Genomic DNA, 24,344 nt, shown 5'->3' with positions numbered 1-24,344 from the left:
ACACTTCACCTTGGAGATCCTCCACCTGCTGACCGGAGAGGTGAGGTGACCCATCTACATTTCCACCATTGTTGCCCCCATCTACATTTCCACCATTGTTGTCCCCATCTACATTTCCACCATTGTTGTCCCCCCATCTACATTTCCACCATTGTTGTCCCCATCTACATTTCCACCATTGTTGTCCCCATCTACATTTCCACCATTGTTGTCCCCCATCTACATTTCCACCATTGTTGTCCCCCCCATCTACATTTCCACCATTGTTGTCCCCCCATCTACATTTCCACCATTGTTGTTCCCCATCTACATTTCCGCCATTGTTGTCCCTCCATCTACATTTCCACCATTGTTGTGTCCCCATCTACATTTCCACCATTGTTGTCCCCCATCTACATTTCCACCATTGTTGTCCCCCCATCTACATTTCCACCATTGTTGTCCCCCATCTACATTTCCACCATTGTTGTCCCCATCTACATTTCCACCATTGTTGTCCCCATCTACATTTCCACCATTGTTGTCCCCCATCTACATTTCCACCATTGTTGTCCCCCATCTACATTTCCACCATTGTTGTCCCCCATCTACATTTCCACCATTGTTGTCCCCCATCTTTGGCCCCGCTCTATGTTCTGGATGTCTCTTTGTAGGTGAGGTCTCCAGAACTGACCCCAGTATTCCAGATGTGCTCACTAGAGCTCTATACAGGGGGCGCAATCTCATCTTTGTAGTGGGGGAGGAATACTGGGGTCAGTCCCCTCATTGTCTCTCTCCATATACAGGATTACACCATAGTGAAGAAGACATGGGGGGAGTGTGTGGCCCCCAGCAGCCATCTCCATGAGTCAGGAGGACGGAGCAGGACCCGGGGCCCCATCATGGAGCCTCCACCTCACTCACTGATACATGAGGAGAAGATCCTAGAACTCACCCACAGGATCACTGAGCTGCTGACTGGAGAGGTGACACTGCTGGGACATTATACAGTAATGGAGGGGTCTGGTGATGACTGGAGAGGTGACACTGCTGGGACATTATACAGTAATGGAGGGGTCTGGTGATGATTAGAGAGGTGACCCTGCTGGGACATTATACAGTAATGGAGGGGTCTGGTGATGACTGGAGAGGTGACACTGCTGGGACATAATACAGTAATGGAGGGGTCTGGTGATGATTAGAGAGGTGACACTGCTGGGACATTATATAGTAATGGAGGGGTCTGGTGATGACTGGAGAGGTGACACTGCTGGGACATTATACAGTAATGGAGGGGTCTGGTGATGACTGGAGAGGTGACACTGCAGGGACATTATACAGTAATGGAGGGGTCTGGTGATGATTAGAGAGGTGACACTGCTGGGACATTATATAGTAATGGAGGGGTCTGGAGATGATTAGAGAGGTGACACTGCTGGGACATTATACAGTAATGGAAGGGTCTGGTGATGACTGGAGAGGTGACACTGCTGGGACATTATACAGTAATGGAGGGGTCTGGTGATGACTGGAGAGGTGACACTGCTGGGACATTATACAGTAATGGAGGGGTCTGGTGATGACTGGAGAGGTGACACTGCTGGACATTATACAGTAATGGAGGGATCTGGTGATGACTGGAGAGGTGACACTGCTGGGACATTATATAGTAATGGAGGGGTCTGGTGATGACTGGAGAGGTGACACTGCTGGGACATTATACAGTAATGGAGGGGTCTGGTGATGACTGGAGAGGTGACACTGCTGGACATTATACAGTAATGGAGGGGTCTGGTGATGAATGGAGAGGTGACACTGCTGGGACATAATACAGTAATGGAGGGGTCTGGTGATGATTAGAGAGGTGACACTGCTGGGACATTATACAGTAATGGAGGGGTCTGGTGATGACTGGAGAGGTGACACTGCTGGGACATAATACAGTAATGGAGGGGTCTGGTGATGATTAGAGAGGTGACACTGCTGGGACATTATATAGTAATGGAGGGGTCTGGTGATGACTGGAGAGGTGACACTGCAGGGACATTATACAGTAATGGAGGGGTCTGGTGATGATTAGAGAGGTGACACTGCTGGGACATTATATAGTAATGGAGGGGTCTGGAGATGATTAGAGAGGTGACACTGCTGGGACATTATACAGTAATGGAGGGGTCTGGTGATGACTGGAGAGGTGACCCTGCTGGGACATTATACAGTAATGGAGGGGTCTGGTGATGACTGGAGAGGTGACCCTGCTGGGACATTATACAGTAATGGAGGGGTCTGGTGATGACTGGAGAGGTGACACTGCTGGGACATTATACAGTAATGAAGGGGTCTGGTGATGACTGGGGAGGTGACACTGCTGGGACATTATACAGTAATGGAGGGATCTGGTGATGACTGGAGAGGTGACACTGCTGGGACATTATACAGTAATGGAGGGGTCTGGTGATGACTGGAGAGGTGACACTGCTGGGACATTATACAGTAATGGAGGGGTCTGGTGATGACTGGAGAGATGACACTGCTGGGACATTATACAGTAATGGAGGGGTCTGGTGATGACTGGAGAGGTGACACTGCTGGGACATTATACAGTAATGGAGGGGTCTTGTGATGATTAGAGAGGTGACACTGCTGGGACATTATACAGTAATGGAGGGGTCTGGTGATGACTGGGGAGGTGACACTGCTGGGACATTATACAGTAATGGAGGGGTCTGGTGATAACTGGAGAGGTGACACTGCTGGGACATTATACAGTAATGGAGGGGGTCTGGTGATGACTGGAGAGGTGACACTGCTGGGACATTATACAGTAATGGAGGGGTCTTGTGATGACTGGGGAGGTGACACTGCTGGGACATTATACAGTAATGGAGGGGTCTGGTGATAACTGGAGAGGTGACACTGCTGGGACATTATACAGTAATGGAGGGGTCTGGTGATGATTGGAGAGGTGACACTGCTGGGACATTATACAGTAATGGAGGGGTCTGGTGATGACTGGAGAGGTGACACTGCTGGGACATTATACAGTAATGGAGGGGTCTGGTGATGACTGGAGAGGTGACACTGCTGGGACATTATATAGTAATGGAGGGGTCTGGTGATGACTGGAGAGGTGACACTGCTGGGACATTATACAGTAATGGAGGGGTCTGGTGATGACTGGAGAGGTGACACTGCTGGGACATTATACAGTAATGGAGGGGTCTGGTGATGACTGCAGAGGTGACACTGCTGGGACATTATACAGTAATGGAGGGGTCTGGTGATGACTGGAGAGGTGACACTGCTGGGACATTATACAGTAATGGAGGGGTCTGGTGATGACTGGAGAGGTGACACTGCTGGGACATTATACAGTAATGGAGGGGTCTGGTGATGACTGGAGAGGTGACACTGCTGGGACATTATACAGTAATGGAGGGGTCTGGTGATGACTGGAGAGGTGACACTGCTGGGACATTATACAGTAATGGAGGGGTCTGGTGATGACTGGAGAGGTGACACTACTGGGACATTATACAGTAATGGAGGGGTCTGGTGATGACTGGAGAGGTGACACTGCTGGGATATTATACAGTTGTGGAGGGGTCTGGTGATGACTGGAGAGGTGACACTGCTGGGACATTATACAGTAATGGAGGGATCTGGTGATGACTGGAGTGGTGACACTGCTGGGACATTATACAGTAATGGAGGAGTCTGGTGATGACTGGAGAGGTGACACTGCTGGGACATACAGTAATGGAGGGGTCTGGTGATGACTGGAGAGGTGACACTGCTGGGACATTTTACAGCAATGGAGGGGTCTGGTGATGACTGGAGAGGTGACCCTGCTGGGACATTACACAGTAATGGAGGGGTCTGGTGATGACTGGAGAGGTGACCCTGCTGGAACATTATACAGTAATGGAGGGGTCTGGTGATGATTAGAGAGGTGACACTGCTGGGACATTATACAGTAATGGAGGGGTCTGGTGATGACTGGAGAGGTGACACTGCTGGGACATTATACTGTAATGGAGGGGTCTGGTGATGACTGGAGAGGTGACCCTGCTGGGACATTACACAGTAATGGAGGGGTCTGGTGATGATTAGAGAGGTGACACTGCAGGGACATTATACAGTAATGGAGGGGTCTGGTGATGACTGGAGAGGTGACCCTGCTGGGACATTATACAGTAATGGAGGGGTCTGGTGATGATTAGAGAGGTGACACTGCTGGGACATTATACAGTAATGGAGGGATCTGGTGATGACTGGAGTGGTGACACTGCTGGGACATTATACAGTAATGGAGGAGTCTGGTGATGACTGGAGAGGTGACACTGCTGGGACATTATACAGTAATGGAGGGGTCTGGTGATGACTGGAGAGGTGACACTGCTGGGACATTTTACAGCAATGGAGGGGTCTGGTGATGACTGGAGAGGTGACCCTGCTGGGACATTACACAGTAATGGAGGGGTCTGGTGATGACTGGAGAGGTGACCCTGCTGGAACATTATACAGTAATGGAGGGGTCTGGTGATGATTAGAGAGGTGACACTGCTGGGACATTATACAGTAATGGAGGGGTCTGGTGATGACTGGAGAGGTGACACTGCTGGGACATTATACAGTAATGGAGGGGTCTGGTGATGATTAGAGAGGTGACACTGCAGGGACATTATACAGTAATGGAGGGGTCTGGTGATGACTGGAGAGGTGACCCTGCTGGGACATTATACAGTAATGGAGGGGTCTGGTGATGATTAGAGAGGTGACACTGCTGGGACATTATACAGTAATGGAGGGGTCTGGTGATGATTAGAGAGGTGACACTGCTGGGACATTATACAGTAATGGAGGGGTCTGGTGATGACGGTATCATTGTGTGTCAGGTTCCTATAAGGTGTCAGGATGTGGCGGTCTATTTCTCCATGGAGGAGTGGGAGTATGTAGAAGGACACAAGGATCTGTACCAGGACATAGTCATGATGGAGGATCACCGGCCCCTCACATCACAAGGTAAGAAGAGACATATATATATGTATTTACAGTCATGGCCGTAAATGTTTTCACCCCTGAAATTTTTCTATAAAATTAAGTATTTCCCACAGGAAAGGATTGCAGTAACACAGGTTTTGCTATACACATGTTTATTCCCTTTGTGTGAATTACAACTAAACCAAAAAAGGAGGAAAAAAAGCAAATTGGACTTAATGTCACCAAACTCCAAAAATGGTCTGGACAAAATTATTGGCACCCTTTTAAAATTGTGGATAAATAAGATTGTTTCCAGCCTGTGATGTTCCTTTATACTCACCTGGGGCAAGGAACAGCTGTGGGCAATATAAAAATCACACCTGAAAGCATATAAAAAGGAGAGAAGTTCACTTAGTCTTTGCATTGTGTGTCTGTGTGTGCCTCACTAAGCATGGACAACAGAAAGAGGAGAAGAGAACTATCTGAGGACTTGAGAACAAAATTGTGGAAAAATATCAACAATCTCCAGGTTACAAGTCCATCTCCAGAGATCTAGATTTGTCTTTGTCCACAGTGCGCAACATTATCAAGAAGTTTACAACCCATGGCACTGTAGATAATCTCCCTGGATGTGGACGGAAGAGAAAAACTGATGAAAGGTGTCAACACAGGATAGTCCAGATGGTGGATAAGCAGCCCCAAACAAGTTCCAAAGATATTCAAGCTGTCCTGCAGGCTCAGGGAGCATCAGTGTCAGCGCGAACTATCTGTCAATATTTAAATGAAATGAAACGCTATGGAGGAGACCCAGGAGGACCCCACTATGGAGGAGACCCAGGAGGACCCCGCTATGGAGGAGACCCAGGAGGACCCCGCTATGGAGGAGACCCAGGAGGACCCCGCTATGGAGGAGACCCAGGAGGACCCCGCTATGGAAGAGACCCAGGAGGACCCCACTATGGAGGAGACCCAGGAGGACCCCGCTATGGAGGAGACCCAGGAGGACCCCGCTATGGAGGAGACCCAGGAGGACCCCGCTATGGAGGAGACCCAGGAGGACCCCACTATGGAGGAGACCCAGGAGGACCCCACTATGGAGGAGACCCAGGAGGACCCCACTATGGAGGAGACCCAGGAGGACCCCACTATGGAGGAGACCCAGGAGGACCCCACTATGGAGGAGACCCAGGAGGACCCCACTATGGAGGAGACCCAGGAGGACCCCACTATGGAGGAGACCCAGGAGGACCCCACTATGGAGGAGACCCAGGAGGACCCCACTATGGAGGAGACCCAGGAGGACCCCACTATGGAGGAGACCCAGGAGGACCCCACTATGGAGGAGACCCAGGAGGACCCCACTATGGAGGAGACCCAGGAGGACCCCACTATGGAGGAGACCCCGGAGGACCCCACTATGGAGGAGACCCAGGAGGACCCCACTGCTGACACAGAGACCTAAACAAGCAAGACTACATTTTACCAAAATGAACTTGAGTAACCAAAATCCTTCTGTGAAAACATCTTGTGGACAGATGAGACCAAGATAGATCTTTTCGGTAAAGCAAATCATTCTACTGTTTACCGAAAACAGAATGAGGCCTACAAAGAAAAGAGCACAGTACCTACAGTGACATATGGTGGAGGTCAGTGATGTTTTGGGTTGTTTTGCTGCCTCTGGCACTGGGGGCCTTGAATGTGTACAAGACATCATGAAATCTGAGGATCACCAATGGATTTTGGGTCGCACTGTACAGCCCAGTGTCAGAAAGCTGGGTTTGTGTCCGAGATCTTGGGTCTTCCAGCAGGACAAAGACCCCAAACAGACGTCAAAAAGCCCCAGAAATGGACGGCAACAAAACACTGGAGAGTTCTGAAGTGTCAGCAATGAGTCCAGATCTAAATCCCATTGATCACCTGTGGAGAGATCTTATAATTACTGTTGGGAAAAGGCGCCTTCCAATAAGAGACCGGGAGCAGTTTGTAAAGGAAGAGTGGTCCAACATTCCGGCTGAGAGGTGTAAGAAGCTTATTGATGGTTATAGGAAGAGTGGTCCAACATCCCGGCTGAGAGGTGTAAGAAGCTTATTGATGGTTATAGGAAGAGTGGTCCAACATTCCAGCTGAGAGGTGTAAGAAGCTTATTGATGGTTATAGGAAGAGTGGTCCAACATTCCGGCTGAGAGGTGTAAGAAGCTTATTGATGGTTATAGGAAGACACTGATTTCAGTTATTTTTTCTAAAGGGTGTGCAACCAAATATATAGTTAAGGGGGCCAATAATTGTGTCCAGACCATTTTTGGAGTTTGGTGACATTATGTCCAATTTGCTTTTTTTCCTCCCTTTTTCGGTTTAGTTCCAATACACACAAAGGGAATAAACATGTGTATAGGAAAACATGTGTTACTGCAATCCTTTCCTGTGAGGAATACTTCATTTTCTAGAAACATTTCAGGGGTGACAACATTTACGGCCAGGACTGTGGATATCACTCTCACTACCTAATAACATAGAAATCTATCCAGCACTGATGTATTCATTCCCTGTGTGTTCTCTACAGATGGAGTCATTGATAGAAATCCACCCGAGAGGTGTCCCCGTCCTCTGTATTCCCAGGACTGTCCAGAGGGAAATGTCCCAGAGAAGCATCAGGTAGATGAGGCTGATCCTATATCTCTATAGGGGGGTCCTGCAGTCATAGATGTGGGGGTAGATTTTGGGGGTCTCTGTTGCTCCTCCTGTCTGCTGTATTGTAGTGAATTGTTCTATATGTCACATCAGGGGGGAGATCTGACTAATAATAAAGTGGAGGATGAAGAAGAGAGGATGAGGGACCATCACCCGTGTATGAGGGAAGTGAAGGAGAAAATTCCAGGAGGTGTTACCCCAGGTATGTAATAATTCCAGGAGGTGTTACCTCAGGTATGTAACAATTCCAGGAGGTGTTACCTCAGGTATGTAACAATTCCAGGAGGTGTTACCCCAGGTATGTAACAATTCCAGGAGGTGTTACCCCAGGTATGTAACAATTCCAGGAGGTGTTACCCCCCCAGGTATGTAACAATTCCAGGAGGTGTTACCCCCCCCCCCCCAGGTATGTAACAATTCCAGGAGGTGTTGTCCTAGGTATGTAACAATTCCAGGAGGTGTTGTCCTAGGTATGTAACAATTCCAGGAGGTGTTGTCCCACCCAGGTATGTAACAATGCCAGGAGGTGTTGTCCCAGGTATGTAATAATTCCAGGAGGTGTTGTCCCAGGTAAGTAGTAATGGATAATAATCTCTGGGGCCCCGTGCTGATGGGGGGGGGGGGGGGTGTAGAATTTGGCACAAGCAGCATGACTCTATGGGCCCCTCCTGTGAGAACATTTCGGGTGGTGGAGGAGGGGTAATGTATATTTGTTGCTCACACCCCGGCTCCTCTGATACCTGTGGACGGACGTTCTGACATTAGTCCTTATCATTAGTCCTATTTATCTCTTCATGGTGTCTGTTTCCTCTATGACTCTCGGCAGGACAGCGCACCATCCACAAGGGTTGTATAGTCATGGATTGGCCTCGACATTTACCTGAACTCAGGGGCCACTTTATCAGATCCCCCATTATATTACAGGATCGGACCCTCTTTCCCTTAGAATCACCTGACGTCTTAGTACAATGGAGCCAACAATGTCCTGGGAACCTTTATTCCAGATGGTGGTTGATAAGATCCCTCAGTGTATTCCCCTCCATCCTATAGGTGATATATGTAACATTGAGATGTGGTGACGGTGCAGCCATTAGGTTATACAGATCATTGTCATGTCCATGAGTTCTCCCGCACATCTCAGCTTTGTCTCATGGACATTTATCTTCTTAAGGCTGGAATCACACGTCATTTTTCTGGCAGTTTTGATGCAGTTTTTCTTGCAGTTGTTAGAGCCAAACCCATAAGTGACCCAAAAAGAAGAAATAGTTGAATGTGTTTCCGGCCCAATAAAATAACATTTTTACCTCAACAGAAAATCCCAGTAAGAATTCTGAGGGAAACTTCATGTTATCCCTGAATGATAAAGGAGAAGATGAAGATATGATGGAGCGCTCCTCAGGAGAAGACCTCCTTACCCCTAATGTCCATCCAGATCTATCCTATAATAATCCACCTGATCATGAGGAACCTTCTCCTGACCAACCACACATTGTTACCACAAGGACAGATCAGAAAGGGGGGAAAAGGATTCAATGTGATGAATGTGGAAAAGAGTTTACTAAAAGATCAGATCTTGTTATGCACAGAAAAAGTCACACAAGAAAGAAGCAGTATGTGTGTTCAGAATGTGGGAAAGGTTATAAGCATAAATCAAATCTTGTTAAACATGACCAAATTCACACAGGAAAGAAACCGTATTCATGTTCAGAATGTGGGAAATGTTTTAAGGATAAATCAGTTCTTCTGTTACACGACAAAATTCACTCAGGAGAGAATTCCTATTTATGTTCTGAATGTGGAAAATGTTTTAGAGGGAAGTCATATTTCATTATTCATAAGAGAATACATACAGGAGAGAAACCATATTCATGCTCAGAATGTGGAAAATGTTTAACAAGTAAATCAAATCTTGTGAAACATGAACGAATTCACACAGGAGAAAAGCCGTATTCTTGTTCAAAATGTGGGAAGCGCTTTAAGGATAAATCACTTCTTCTGTTTCACGAGAGAATTCACACAGGAGAGAAGCCTTATTCCTGTTCTGAATGTGGGAAATGTTTTAGAGGGAAATCATATCTCATTATACATAAGAGAATTCACACCGGAGAGAAGCCGTATTCATGTTCAGAATGTCGGAAATGTTTTAAAGTTAAACCAGAGCTTGATAAACATGAGAGAATCCACACAGGAGAGAAGCCATATTCATGTTCAAAATGTGGGAAATGCTTTAGCCAAAAATCAACTCTTGTCGTACATGAGCGAATTCACACAGGTGAGAAGCCGTATTCATGTTCAGAATGTGGGAAATCTTTCACAACTAAATCTGATCTTGTTAAACATGTGAGGATTCACACAGGAGAGAAGTTGTATCCATGTTCAGAATGTGAAAAATGTTTTATAAGGAAATCAGATTGTGTTAAACATGAAAGAATTCACTCAAGAGACAGATGCCGTATTTATCGGGATAAACCACGCACCGGCCTATAACACACACCCTCATTTTTCCAAGGAAATTTGGGTAAAAAAGTTTTTTTTTTTACCCAAATATCCTTCTTAAAATGAAGGTGCGTGTATACCCCGATTTACTGTTTCTGCAGTTCAATGAGCCAGAAACTGTTTATCGGGGTATAACACACAGATAGACTTTAAGATAAAAATTTTAGCTTAAAAAATGCCCGTTATATGCCGATAAATACATAAATCATAAAAAATATAATAAAATGTATATATGAGAATACGGAGCCTTAAAGGGGTATTCCAGGAAAAAACTTTTTTTTTTTAATATATATCAACTGGCTCCAGAAAGTTAACCCCTTAAGGACCGGGGGGTTTTCCGTTTTTGCACTTTTGTTTTTTGCTCCTTGCCTTTAAAAAATCATAACTCTTTCAATTTTGCGCCACCAATTCTACTTTGTAATGACATCAGTCATTTTGCCCAAAAATCTACGGTGAAACGGAAAAAAAGTTTTGTAACTTTTGGGGGTTTCCGTTTCTACGTAGTACATTTTTTGGTAAAAATGACACCTTATCATTATTCTGTAGGTCCATACGATTATAATGACCCCCGACTTATATAGGTGATTTTGTCTTCTGGAAAAAAAATCATAACTACATGCAGGAAAATGTATACGTTTAAAATTGTCATCTTCTGACCCCTATAACTTTTTTATTTTTACACATATGGGGCGGTATGAGGACTAATTTTTTGGTGCCGTGATCTGACGTTTTTATCAGTACCATTTTTGTATTGATTTTTTCATGATATAAAAAGTGACCAAAAATACACTATTTTGGACTTTGGAATTTTTTTGCGCGTACGCCATTGACCGTGCGGTTTAATTAACTATATATTTTTATAATTCGGACATTTCCGCACGCGGCGATACCATATATGTTTATTTTTATTTACACTTTTTTTTTTTAATGGGAAAAGGGGGGTGATTCAAACTTAATAGGGAAGGGGTTAAATGACCTTTATTCACTTTTTTTTTTCCACTTTTTTTTTTTTTTGCAGTGTTATCGCTCCTATAGGGACCTATAACACTGCACACACTGATCTCTTATACTGATCATTGTTATCCCATAGGAACCTATAACACTGCACACACTGATCTCTTATACTGATCATTATTATCCCATAGGAGACTATAACACTGCACACACTGATCTCTTATACTGATCATTGTTATCCCATAGGAGACTATAACACTGCACACACTGATTTCTTATACTGATCATTGTTATCCCATAGGGACCTAGAACACTGCACACACTGATCTCTTATACTGATCATTGTTATCCCATAGGGACCTAGAACACTGCACACACTGATCTCTTATACTGATCATTGTTATCCCATAGGGACCTAGAACACTGCACACACTGATCTCTTATACTGATCATTGTTATCCCATAGGGACCTAGAACACTGCACACACTGATCTCTTATACTGATCATTGTTATCCCATAGGGACCTAGAACACTGCACACACTGATCTCTTATACTGATCATTGTTATCCAATAGGGACCTAGAACACTGCACACACTGATCTCTTATACTGATCACTGGTTTCTCATAAGAAACCAGTGATCAATGATTCTGCCGCATGACTGCTCTTGTCTGGATCTCAGGCACTGAGCAGTCATTGGGCGATCGGACAGCGAGGAGGCAGGAAGGGACCCTCCGGCTGTCCTGTAAGCTGTTCGGGATGCCGCGATTTCGCCGCGGCTATCCCGAACAGCCCATTGAGCTAACCGGCACTTTTTACTTTCACTTTTAGCCGCGTGGCTGAGCTTTGAGCGTGCGGCTAAAGGGTTAATAGCGGGCGGCACTGCGATCAGTGCCGCGCGCTATTAGCGGCGGGTCCCGGCTTCACTATGATGCCGGGCCCGCTGTGATATGATGCGGGGTCACCGTGGGACCCCGCGTTATATCACGGGAGCGGGACCAAGGACGTATTCATATGTCCTTGGTCCTTAAGGGGTTAAACAGATTTGTAAATGACTTCTATTAAAAAATCTTAATCCTTTCAGTACTTATGAGCTTATGAAGTTGAGGTTGTTCTTTTCTGTCTAAGTCCTCTCTGATGACACGTGTCTCTGGATTCGCCCAGTTTAGAAGCAAATCTTCATATATATATATATATATATATATATATATATATATATATATATATATATATATATATATATATATATATATATATATAAAGTTTTTTCCCTGGAATACCCCTTTAAAGTCTCAAAAAAATAAAAATGTATTCCCTTCCCTAATAAAATTTCTAATTACTCTGATTATTTAAGTTGTAAACTAAACAATATTCGGCAGTCACTTGAAATCACTGGGTGACCCCTAAACCGGTCCTTTTGGATCCCAGTGACCACGGCATCAAGGAGCCCATTAAGCTGGTGATAGTGCCCTCTGACCATTCACACCAGCTGCCTGGGTGGGATCCGGGACAGACGCATTGCAGTCCTTACAATGGGGGGGGGGGGGGTATCCTACGCAGTCTGAATATATACATATGGTAAACATGAATTAGTAACTTTTTTGTCCCGTCTCTCAGTTTGGGTGTTTTATATAAATAAACATTTGTGCTCTCATGGATCAAGCAGGTTACATCGTTCTTTAGCCATTTTTCGGGACTGTTTTGGTCTGGGTTTACCTGTACGCAGCACATTTACCAGGCGATATTTGTTGGGGAAGATTTGGACGAGATGCGCTACGACCCCTGTGGAATATTATGGTCCTAGCTGTGGGGTTTCCAGGGGCTTCCAACCTCTAGTGACGCTGCCTGTGGCCATTACAACACGCAGGATATCATGGTGCACGTCCCGTAGGTAGAGAAGACGCCTCTAGTGCCCGGAGAAAGAAGCTGGAGGAGACCCTCATGACTGCGGGTGACCCTGGTACGAGAGAGTTCTTCCCACGCTGGGAAATCTACCTACAGGGTGGTCTTATAGGGGCGAACTACCTACAGAGCGTTCCTCCTACATCGGTGGGGAGAACTATGTACAGTGACCCCCCGACCTACGATGGCCCCGACATACCATATATATATACAGTGACCCCCCGACCTACAATGGCCCCGACATACCATTTATATACAGTGACCCCCCCGACCTACGATGGCCCCGACATACCATATATATACAGTGACCCCCCGACCTACGATGGCCCCGACATACCATATATATACAGTGACCCCCCGACCTACGATGGCCCCGACATACCATATATATACAGTGACCCCCCGACCTACGATGGCCCCGACATACCATATATATACAGTGACCCCCCGACCTACGATGGCCCCGACATACCATATATATACAGTGACCCCCCCCGACCTACGATGGCCCCGACATACGATCATTTCAGCATACGATCACTCTCAGAGTCCATCACATGGTGAAGGCAGCATCAACATACGATGCTTTTGTATGTCGGGGCCATCGCATAAACGGCTATCCTCCAGCGCAGACTTCTTCAGCTGCCCCCGGATAGCCGTTTACAGTGCCCCGTGTGGTCCGCTGACGATCACTTACCTGTCCTCGGGGCTCCGGCGCGTCCTCTTCGGGATCCCCTGCATCGTCGGCGCTCTCGATCGTCGTCATCACATCGTTCTGTCATCCAATAGGAGCGGCGTGCGTAGTGACATGATGGCGGTGACGGAGAGCGCGGATGCCGGGGAAGCAGAGGCCTTGCCGGAGCGTCGGGGACAGCGATGGACGGTGACATCCAGGGCAGCGGTGACTGTCCTGAGCGGCAGGGACAGGTGAGTACAACTTCCTCTAACAGTGGTCTTCAACCTGCGGACCTCCAGATGTTGCAAAACTACAACACCCATCATGCCCGGACAGGCTGGGTGTTGTAGTTTTTCAACGTCTGGAGGTCCGCAGGTTGTAGACCACTGTCCTATACTTTACATTGCACGGATCCCTCAACATACGATGGTTTCAACAAACGATGGTCCATTTGGAACGGATTACCATCGTATGTTGAGGGACCACTGTATAGGACTTACTCTGGATCCTTACACCAAATAGTAGGTCTATAGGGGTCACTCCTAAATAGCATTACACCCATACAAATAAATTCCTTACCACCAGGCAGGGTCACCCCCTATGCCGTTCTGTAGGATGAGACAAAAGACCCGCGCATAACGAAAAAAGAAGATTGTGCCTCGGCTTGTGATGCCTTTTTTTATTTCAAATATTTTTTTATTTTATATATCAGAACCAGAACAAGTACAGAAAGTACATGGTAACCATAATATCCAGGTTACAGAAGGAAAAATACAACACAATCCACATGGGAACGACATGTATAACCACTAGGGAAGGGAGTCTGGATAATTCCAGCGATAGAACGTGGTGCAATGGAAGTTGGGTAGTGACAATGGGAGGGAAGAGGATGTATGAAACCAAAAAGACGAAGAAAGAAGCCACATTTGAGCTCTATATGGAGGGCAAAGGTTACAGAGCACAGAACATGGAGCCTCCTTCCCCAAGGAAGTCTACGGTCTCAGGTAGTGGGGACTAGACTACCAAGATTGTCATTGGGCACAGAATTTGTCTTATGGTGATTTAAAGAGAACGCTTATTCCTAATAAGGTGATATTGACTGGGTTCGGGGCTTCATGGACTTTCGATTTTTTTCCACTGTGTAGTAATTAGAAGCTTAGTGGCCATAGAAATGTTCTCTAGTGGGGTCCGCACGTCAGGGGGTATTTGTCCAAGTCAATAAGTAATAGGACAGTGTCAGGGAGCAGCTCCTCCGATCACCAAGACGACGTTATACAACCAATTGAACTCCCTGCCACAGGGTCAAAGCCGGACGAGCCCCCCAATGTATGGAGGAGGGTCCCTACCATCCCCCGCCAACATAAAGTAGAGCAGGAGAGGTCTAGCAGATGTAGCCTAGAAGGCGTATAGTACCACCCGTAGGTTTTCACTGGAGATGAGCGAACTTACAGTAAATTCGATTAGTCACGAACTTCTCGGCTCGGCAGTTGCTGACTTTAGCCATCATAAATTAGTTCAGCTTTCGGGTGCTCCGGTGGGCTGGAAAAGGTGGATACAGTCCTAGGAGACTCTCTCATAGCTTCTTGGTTGATAGAATTGAAGAGTTTGCGTATAGAATTAGGCGCTTTACTCCATTGTTAGAGAGACGTCTACGTGTAAGTCAGAGGCCCATTTGGACATAAAGTGCAATTTAGTCAGACACATCGTGTCACTCACAGATTGTAGAAAAAGGATATGGCCTTTAGGTTCTTAGCATTGCTAGTCGGATATCCTTGGGGTATTTGGTGTCGTATAAAGTCAGTATTACGTAGGCTTCTTGGTTGTAGACTTTTGTAGAATTCCGTGTGTAGGAGGCCACATTTGGTGCATTGTTGGGAAGTGTACATCACCCTCAGGGGTAATGATATCTTCAGCTTAAAATCTGCCATAGGATCTCCAGGAACATTGGGGGAGATTTATCAAAACCTGTGCAGAGGAAGAGTGGTGCAGTTGCCCATAGCAACCAATCAGATTGCTTCTTTCATTTTCCACAGGCCTCTAAAGAGGCCTGTGGAAAATGAAAGAAGCAATCTGATTGGTTGCTATGGGCAACTGCACCACTCTCCCTCTGCACAGGTTTTGATAAATCTCCCCCATGGTGCGCAAGGTAATGAAGGGGTATATCTGTCATGGGGCACTGAATTTTGGGGTGGTCTTGCTTAAAGGGGTACTCTTGCCTTAAGACATCTTATCCCCTATCCAAAGGATAGGGGATAAGATGCCTGATCGCGGGGGTACCGCCGCTGGGGACTCCTGTAATCTTTCATGCAGCACCCCCCTATCATCAGCCTCCGGAGCGAAGATCGCTCCGGGTCTGATGACTCTCGATCACGGGGCTGAAGTATCATGAAGTCATGGCTCCGCCCCCATGTGACGCCCCACCCCCTCAATGCAAGCCTATGGGAGGGGGCGTGACAGCTGCTATACCCCCTCCCATAGGCTTGCATTGAGGTGTGACGTCACACAGGGCGGGGCCGTGACGTCACGATACTCCGACCCCATGATCGTGAGTCATCAGACCCCGAGCTATCTTCGCTCCGGAGGCTGATGATAGGGGGGTGCTGCATGAAAGATTGCAGCGGCGGGACCCTACGTTCAGGCATCTAATTCTTTGGATAGGGGATAAGATGTTTTAGGGCCGGAGTACCCCTTTAAAAGTGTGTGCCCAGGCTGAGTTTGAGGAATTTATAGCTGAAAGGCAGGAAGGAGGCGGAGGAGGAGTGCCCTTCATACCAAGGAGAAATTGTGACTTCAGTGTTAGAGGAGCAGAATGGGCCATTTCTAAAGCTACCCATAATTCTCTGGGTTTTGTGTCCACCAATGGTACAACCGGTCTAGAGAGCACGCCCTATAATAATCTTCTAAATGGGGAAAACCGAGCCCTCCCTCCAATCTGTGGTGGTCATTAGAGCTCCGGAGACTCTGCCGATCCAGATGAACTACCCAATAGGTTTGTTTAGCGTTGTATAAAAAGTTTTAGGTAATGAGGTGGGGATAGTCCGATAGAGGTACAGAAGATTTGGTAAATGCCGCCAGATGGCCAAACCAGGTGAGGAAGATTTTGGAGTAATCTAACAGACTTAGTCAGGAATTGGGAGAGAGGGACAAGGTTGTCATGGTGGAGTTGGGATGATGGGTACAAGAGTTGGATATCGAGATATGTGACAGAAGAGGATTGCCAGTCCAAGGAGAACTCCGACTGAAGAGCTGAGATAGTGTCTGAGGGGAGGAAAAGGGGAAGGATTAGGAGTTTATAGAAGGAAAAGACTCAAAATTGTCCTATAACATCAAAAAGGCGAGGTAGAGAGTTATGAACGTCCGTCATGGTGAGAATGATGTCATCGATGAGGAGAGCCCGCTTATGGTCAGTGTCACCCACATGGATCCCCTTTATTCCGTCATGTAGTCTGATAGCTTGGGCCAATGGTTGGATAGTATGAATAAGGGGAGAGCGGGCAGCATTGCCTCCTCCCATCTGACAGGATGAACTGGTCAGATAACGCACCATTCGTGAATACTCTAGCTGATGGGTTCAAATATAACACGAATATGCAGAGATTATGGGTCCAGAAAAGCCAAAAGCCTGAAGTGCGGAAAAAGCGTTCCACCAGTTCACCCTGTCAAAAGATTTTTCAGCGTCAAGTGTCAGAAATGCTGCAGAAGACGGTGGGATTCACAGTGCTGGAGGAGAGAAATGATTCTCCTCGTATTATCTGGGGCCTGTCCTCCATTAGTAAAGTCTACCTGGTCGCTGTGTAACATTATTGGGGAATAATGGGCATCACTCGGGCTGCCGAGAGCTTTTTACACATGTCCATTTAACCCCTTAAACTGTTAAGGATGAAAGGCGCACAGGTACACACTAGCATCCTGGTACTTAAGGACCAACCTGCTGTTTCCGGTCACCGCTGCACATGGGGAGGTGACTGTAACGGGATGACTTTGTAAGTAGCCATCTCCCCCCCTCCCCCTTGTTGGCGATCCCCGTGATTCAGCTATTTTTTTTTGACTGGCAAATCACGGCTTTTCTGGCCCAATCTGGTCTTTGGTGACGCGATGGCCCGGAAAACCAATCACCCTGAAGGATAGGAGAGAGGTGGCAGGGGTGCAATCCCTGCAATTGGTCGGTCAGGACTAACCAGCCAATCACAGATTGAGGGGCAAGAATGGAGGCGTTAAAGTTAAGATCCCCCACTCTGCCCACCCATGGAAGTCCGGGCATACGGGGAAAACAAGTCCAGTGGCGGGATTCAGTGCTTCTTACTGCCGGCGGGGGCGGCGACAGTTGTGACCAGTGGTGCAGGCTAAGGAGGCAATGTCGGGTGTCTCCTACTGCTGCGCTCCGCCCACTCCTGTCACATGATCATCCTCACAGGTCCTACGTCAACATTCTCTTATATCCTGCTGAGCCCCGCCCACTTCCTTTACCACTACTTATCCTCTCCTCCTGCTGAGCTCCGCCCACTCCTGTCACATGATCATCTTCACAGGTCCTTCATCCACAATCTTCAATTCTGATGAGCTCCGCCCACTTCCTTAACCACTATTTATCCTCTCCTAATGCTGAGCTCCGCCCACTCCTGTCACATGATCATCCTCACAGGTCCTTTACCACCATTTATCCACTCCTACAGCTGAGCTCCGCCCACTCCTGTCACATGATCATCTTCACAGGTCCTTCATCCACAATCTTCAATTCTGATGAGCTCCGCCCACTTCCTTAACCACTATTTATCCTCTCCTAATGCTAAGCTCCGCCCACTCCTGTCACATGATCATCCTCACAGGTCATTTACCACCATTTATCCTCTCCTACAGCTGTGCTCCGCCCACTCCTGTCACATGACCATCCTCACAGGTCCTTCATCCACATTTTCTCCTATCCGGCTGAGCTCCGCCCCCACATGTCCTGGTCACATGATTGTGACATCATCACAGGTCCTGCAGTGAGTTGTGTAGAGATTGTGGAGAAGGTGAGTTTTGAGTGTTTATTTGTGTAGTTTTTGGCTCCTGTAGTAACAATAATAGGAATAATAATGTGCACAGGGGGCGGCCATTACTATATCCTTATAATCCCTTATAGTCCCCCCATAATATGACCATAAAGTGATTGATCCCAGGATCATTTTACACGTTTTCTTCTTTGTTTAGGGTGAAGATCTGATGGATATTAAGGTTGAGGTTAAAGATGAAGCAGAAGAGGAGACGGATTTCGGGGCCGATCCGCAGTGTAAGGAGGGGGAGACTTTTATTGGTTGTAAAGGTAAAACCTATATCCCCTTCATCTCTATGACAGCCCCCGAGGATTACACCATTGGTCCTAGAAGGGACAGGAATAAACCCTGAGAGGATAAAAGTCCCTCCTCATCCACCATCACCCGTGTTTATTCCTGACACAAGAGAAGGGAGAACCTGATGGGATCCCAAAGATAATAAAAGAATTCCCAGCAGTGGAGCGAGGGGGCTCGGGCGTCCTCCTTCCCAGGATCTTGTTGTGGATGTTTAGTTCCATGTTCCTGGGCAGAGGCCAAACTTGTAGCTTCTGGGCCCCAAAGCAAAATCTCTAATAGGGCCCATGTCTATCATGTGCCATTCATACTACTGGTGTCTTCTGGTGGGGCCCCTCAGTCACAGGGCCCCGGTGCGACTGTTACCTCTGCACCCCCTATAGTTACACCCCTGCTCCTGGGTCCGTCCAGGGTCTCCCTCTGGGGAGGTAATGGAGCTCACCCCCCCCGACATCTCACCGCGACTCTGGAGTCCTGGTGCGGCGCTCGGAATGCGGTGATCTCGGGTTGGCGTCTGACGTCATGTGCACCCACAGATCTGAGGTCACCGGTGCATGGTGAGTGACGCACGTCTAGGATACTGTCTGTCTAATCCTGGTTCATGCGCACATTTGAGAATATCAGACTGGTAAGTATATTTAACCCCTCAACGACCAAGGACGTATATTTACGACCTTGGCCGGCTCCTGCAATATAACGTGGTGTCATATCGGGACCCGGGGCTAATATTGCGCGGCTGAGATCGCGGTGCCGCGCGCTATTAACCCTTTAGACGCGGTGTTAAAAGTTGAACACCGCGTCTAAAACAAAAGTAAAAGCTTCTCGGCTGCTCAGTGGGGCTGATCGGGACCACCACAGTGAAAACGCGGTGTCCCAATCAGCTGTGACGCGGGAGGAGGTCCTCTTGCCTTCCTCCGGCACGTCCCTTCCGCGATTGATTGCTCTAAGCCTGAGATGAATGCTTGAGCAATCGACCGCCGATAACGCTGATCAATGCCAAACTATAGCTTTGGCAGTGAACAGTGCTGGCAATCAGTGTGTGCAGTGTTATAGTCTCCTATGGGATAATAATGATCAGTATAAGAGATCAGTGTGTGCAGTGTTATAGTCTCCTATGGGATAATAATGATCAGTATAAGAGATCAGTGTGTGCAGTGTTATAGTCTCCTATGGGATAATAATGATCAGTATAAGAGATCAGTGTGTGCAGTGTTATAGTCTCCTATGGGATAATAATGATCAGTATAAGAGATCAGTGTGTGCAGTGTTATAGCCCCCTATGGGATAATAATGATCAGTATAAGAGATCAGTGTGTGCAGTGTTATAGGTCCCTATGGGATAATAATGATCAGTATAAGAGATCAGTGTGTGCAGTGTTATAGGTCCCTATGGGATAACAATGATCAGTATAAGAGATCAGCGTGTGCAGTGTTATAGGTCCCTATGGGATAACAATGATCAGTATAAGAGATCAGTGTGTGCAGTGTTATAGCCTCCTATGGGATAATAATGATCAGTATAAGAGATCAGTGTGTGCAGTGTTATAGTCTCCTATGGGATAATAATGATCAGTATAAGAGATCAGTGTGTGCAGTGTTATAGGTCCCTATGGGATAATAATAATAATCAGTATAAGAGATCAGTGTGTGCAGTGTTATAGGTCCCTATGGGAAAACAATGATCAGTATAAGAGATCAGTGTGTGCAGTGTTATAGGTCACTATGGGATAACAATGATCAGTATAAGAGATCAGTGTGTGCAGTGTTATAGCCTCCTATGGGATAACAATGATCAGTATAAGAGATCAGTGTGTGCAGTGTTATAGATCCCTATGAGATAATAATGATCAGTATAAGAGATCAGTGTGTGCAGTGTTATAGGTCCCTATGGGATAATAATGATCAGCATAAGAGATCAGTGTGTGCAGTGTTATAGTCTCCTATGGGATAATAATGATCAGTATAAGAGATCAGTGTGTGCAGTGTTATAGGTCCCTATGGGATAACAATGATCAGTGTGTGCAGTGTTATAGGTCCCTATGGGATAATAATGATCAGCATAAGAGATCAGTGTGTGCAGTGTTATAGTCTCCTATGGGATAACAATGATCAGTATAAGAGATCAGTGTGTGCAGTGTTATAGGTCCCTATGGGATAATAATAATAATCAGTATAAGAGATCAGTGTGTGCAGTGTTATAGCCTCCTATGGGAAAACAATGATCAGTATAAGAGATCAGTGTGTGCAGTGTTATAGGTCCCTATGGGATAACAATGATCAGTATAAGAGATCAGTGTGTGCAGTGTTATAGGTCCCTATGGGATAACAATGATCAGTATAAGAGATCAGCGTGTGCAGTGTTATAGGTCCCTATGGGATAACAATGATCAGTATAAGAGATCAGTGTGTGCAGTGTTATAGCCTCCTATGGGATAATAATGATCAGTATAAGAGATCAGTGTGTGCAGTGTTATAGTCTCCTATGGGATAATAATGATCAGTATAAGAGCTCAGTGTGTGCAGTGTTATAGGTCCCTATGGGATAATAATAATAATCAGTATAAGAGATCAGTGTGTGCAGTGTTATAGGTCCCTATGGGAAAACAATGATCAGTATAAGAGATCAGTGTGTGCAGTGTTATAGGTCCCTATGGGATAACAATGATCAGTATAAGAGATCAGTGTGTGCAGTGTTATAGCCTCCTATGGGATAACAATGATCAGTATAAGAGATCAGTGTGTGCAGTGTTATAGATCCCTATGAGATAATAATGATCAGTATAAGAGATCAGTGTGTGCAGTGTTATAGGTCCCTATGGGATAATAATGATCAGCATAAGAGATCAGTGTGTGCAGTGTTATAGTCTCCTATGGGATAATAATGATCAGTATAAGAGATCAGTGTGTGCAGTGTTATAGGTCCCTATGGGATAACAATGATCAGTGTGTGCAGTGTTATAGGTCCCTATGGGATAATAATGATCAGCATAAGAGATCAGTGTGTGCAGTGTTATAGTCTCCTATGGGATAACAATGATCAGTATAAGAGATCAGTGTGTGCAGTGTTATAGGTCCCTATGGGATAACAATGATCAGTATAAGAGATCAGTGTGTGCAGTGTTATAGTCTCCTATGGGATAATAATCAGTATAAGAGATCAGTGTGTGCAGTGTTATAGGTCCCTATGGGATAATAATGATCAGTATAAGAGATCAGTGTGTGCAGTGTTATAGTCTCCTATGGCATAACAATGATCAGTATAAGAGATCAGTTTGTGCAGTGTTATAGTCTCCTATGGGATAACAATGATCAGTATAAGAGATCAGTGTGTGCAGTGTTATAGCCCCCTATGGGATAATAATGATCAGTATAAGAGATCAGTGTGTGCAGTGTTATAGGTCCCTATGGGATAATAATGATCAGTATAAGAGATCAGTGTGTGCAGTGTTATAGGTCCCTATGGGATAACAATGATCAGTATAAGAGATCAGTGTGTTCAGTGTTCTAGTCCCTATGGGATAATAATGATCAGTATAAGAGATCAGTGTGTGCAGTGTTATAGTCTCCTATGGGATAATAATGATCAGTATAAGAGATCAGTGTGTGCAGTGTTATAGTCTCCTATGGGATAACAATGATCAGTATAAGATATCAGTGTGTACAGTGTTATAGCCCCCTATGGGATAATAATGATCAGTATAAGAGATCAGTGTGTGCAGTGTTATAGTCCCTATGGGATAATAATGATCAGTATAAGAGATCAATTAAAAGTCCAAATCATCCCATTAAAAAACAAACATTTAAATAAAAATAAATATAAACATATGTGGTATCGCCGCGTGCGTAAATGTCTGAACTATAAAAAAAATATAATTATTTAAACTGCACGGTCAATGGCGTACGCGCAAAAAAATTCCAAAGTCCACTATTTTTGGTCACTTTTTATACCATAAAAAAGTGAATAAAAAGCGTTTAAAAAGTCCGATCATTATGAAAATGGTACCGATAAAAACTTCAGATCACGGCGCAAAAAATGAGTCCTCATACCGCCCCATACACGGAAAAATAAAAAAGTTATAGGGTTCAAAAGATGACAATTTTAAACGTATAAATTTTCCTGCATGTAGTTATGATTTTTTCCAGAAGTCCGACAAAATCACCTATATAAGTCGGGGATCATTATAACCGTATGGATCTACAGAATAATGATAAGGGGGCATTTTTACCGAAAAATTTACTACGTAGAAACGGAAGCCCCCAAAAGTTACAAAATGGCATTTTTTCTTCAATTTTGTCGCACAATGATTTTTTCCCCGTTTCGCTGTAGATTTTTGGGTAAAATGACTGACGTCATTACAAAGTAGAATTGTTGGCGCAAAAAATAAGCCATCATATGGATTTTTAGGTGCAAAATTGAAAGGGTTATGATTTTTAAAAGGTAAGGAGGAAATAAAACGAAAGTGCAAAAATGGAAAACCCCCCGGTCCTTAAGGGGTTGAAGAGGTTTTTTGGAGATAACCAGTCGCCCAAATTGAATCTGAAGCCTCCATGACAGACAAAGCTGGAATGAAAACCCAGGAGAATGTGAGTATAATGCTGAATGGACATGTTACGCTGTGTCTATGGTTATGGTGGGTATTGTTTGCTATAGGTGCCCAAAAAGGAACAACCCCTTATCGTCACACACTTGGATAGAATCAATGGTTATAGAGGTTTGAATTGAGCTTCATTCCAAGGTGTTGCTGGTATACGAGACGCCGTGGACCCCAACACATCAAAGAATGCAGCTTTATTCAGATTAACAGCTCACGTACAGGTAGACGTCAGACATGTTTCCAGTGCATGCGTGTACCCGTACGTGCGCTGTCAATCTGAATAAAGCTGCATTCTTTGATGTGCTGGACCATCCATGGAGTGTTCCTGACCAGACGTGAGGAATATTTAATATTTTGGATGGATTGGGATGTGGCAATGTGTGTCCTGAAGATCTTATGCAAAAGCTGGAGGCACACTGGTTGCAAAACACTGATAGTTTGTTACTTAACTCATTGTTTCACAACCATTGTGCCTCCAGCTGTTGTAAAACTACAACTCCCAGAATGTATGGTCTATCAGTGCATGCTGGGAGTTGTAGTTTGCATCAGCTGGAGGGGCACTGGTTGTGAAACACTCAGTTAGGTAACAAACTCAGTGTTTTGCAACCAGTGTGCCTTCAGCTGTTGCAAAAAGCTACAACTCTCAGCATGCCCAGACAGCCAAAGGGCATGCTGGGACTTGTAGTTATGCAACAGCTGGAGGCATACTACTAAATCTCCCAACATGCCCTTTGGTTTCCTGT

At 45.7% G+C, this 24,344-nt stretch overlaps 1 protein-coding gene across 2 annotated transcripts in view; it reads left to right on the top strand.

Moving 5' to 3' along the window:
* The window catches only part of LOC130297936 (zinc finger protein 260-like), a 35,004-nt gene that overhangs the window by 1,395 nt on the left and 9,265 nt on the right, over positions 1-24,344 (top strand). Inside the window, exons 2-7 of one of the 2 annotated variants that reach the window (XM_056550788.1) lie at positions 1-40; positions 786-965; positions 4,878-5,004; positions 7,523-7,614; positions 7,744-7,852; positions 8,963-12,277. The exon at positions 1-40 is cut by the window's left edge and continues 79 nt beyond it. In XM_056550788.1, the coding sequence (XP_056406763.1) occupies positions 1-40; positions 786-965; positions 4,878-5,004; positions 7,523-7,614; positions 7,744-7,852; positions 8,963-10,137 (1,723 nt within the window). In that variant the 3' untranslated portion in view covers positions 10,138-12,277. Of the gene's footprint in view, positions 41-785; positions 966-4,877; positions 5,005-7,522; positions 7,615-7,743; positions 7,853-8,962; positions 12,278-18,869; positions 18,982-24,344 lie in introns of those variants that run through there. The other variant, XM_056550789.1, reaches the window with a different exon arrangement.

The sequence above is a fragment of the Hyla sarda genome (assembly GCF_029499605.1).
Source record: "Hyla sarda isolate aHylSar1 chromosome 1 unlocalized genomic scaffold, aHylSar1.hap1 SUPER_1_unloc_10, whole genome shotgun sequence".
NCBI classification, from domain to species: Eukaryota; Metazoa; Chordata; class Amphibia; order Anura; family Hylidae; genus Hyla; species Hyla sarda.
The sequence above is the reverse complement of the archived record's forward strand: the minus strand, read 5'-3'. Positions and strand labels throughout refer to the sequence as shown.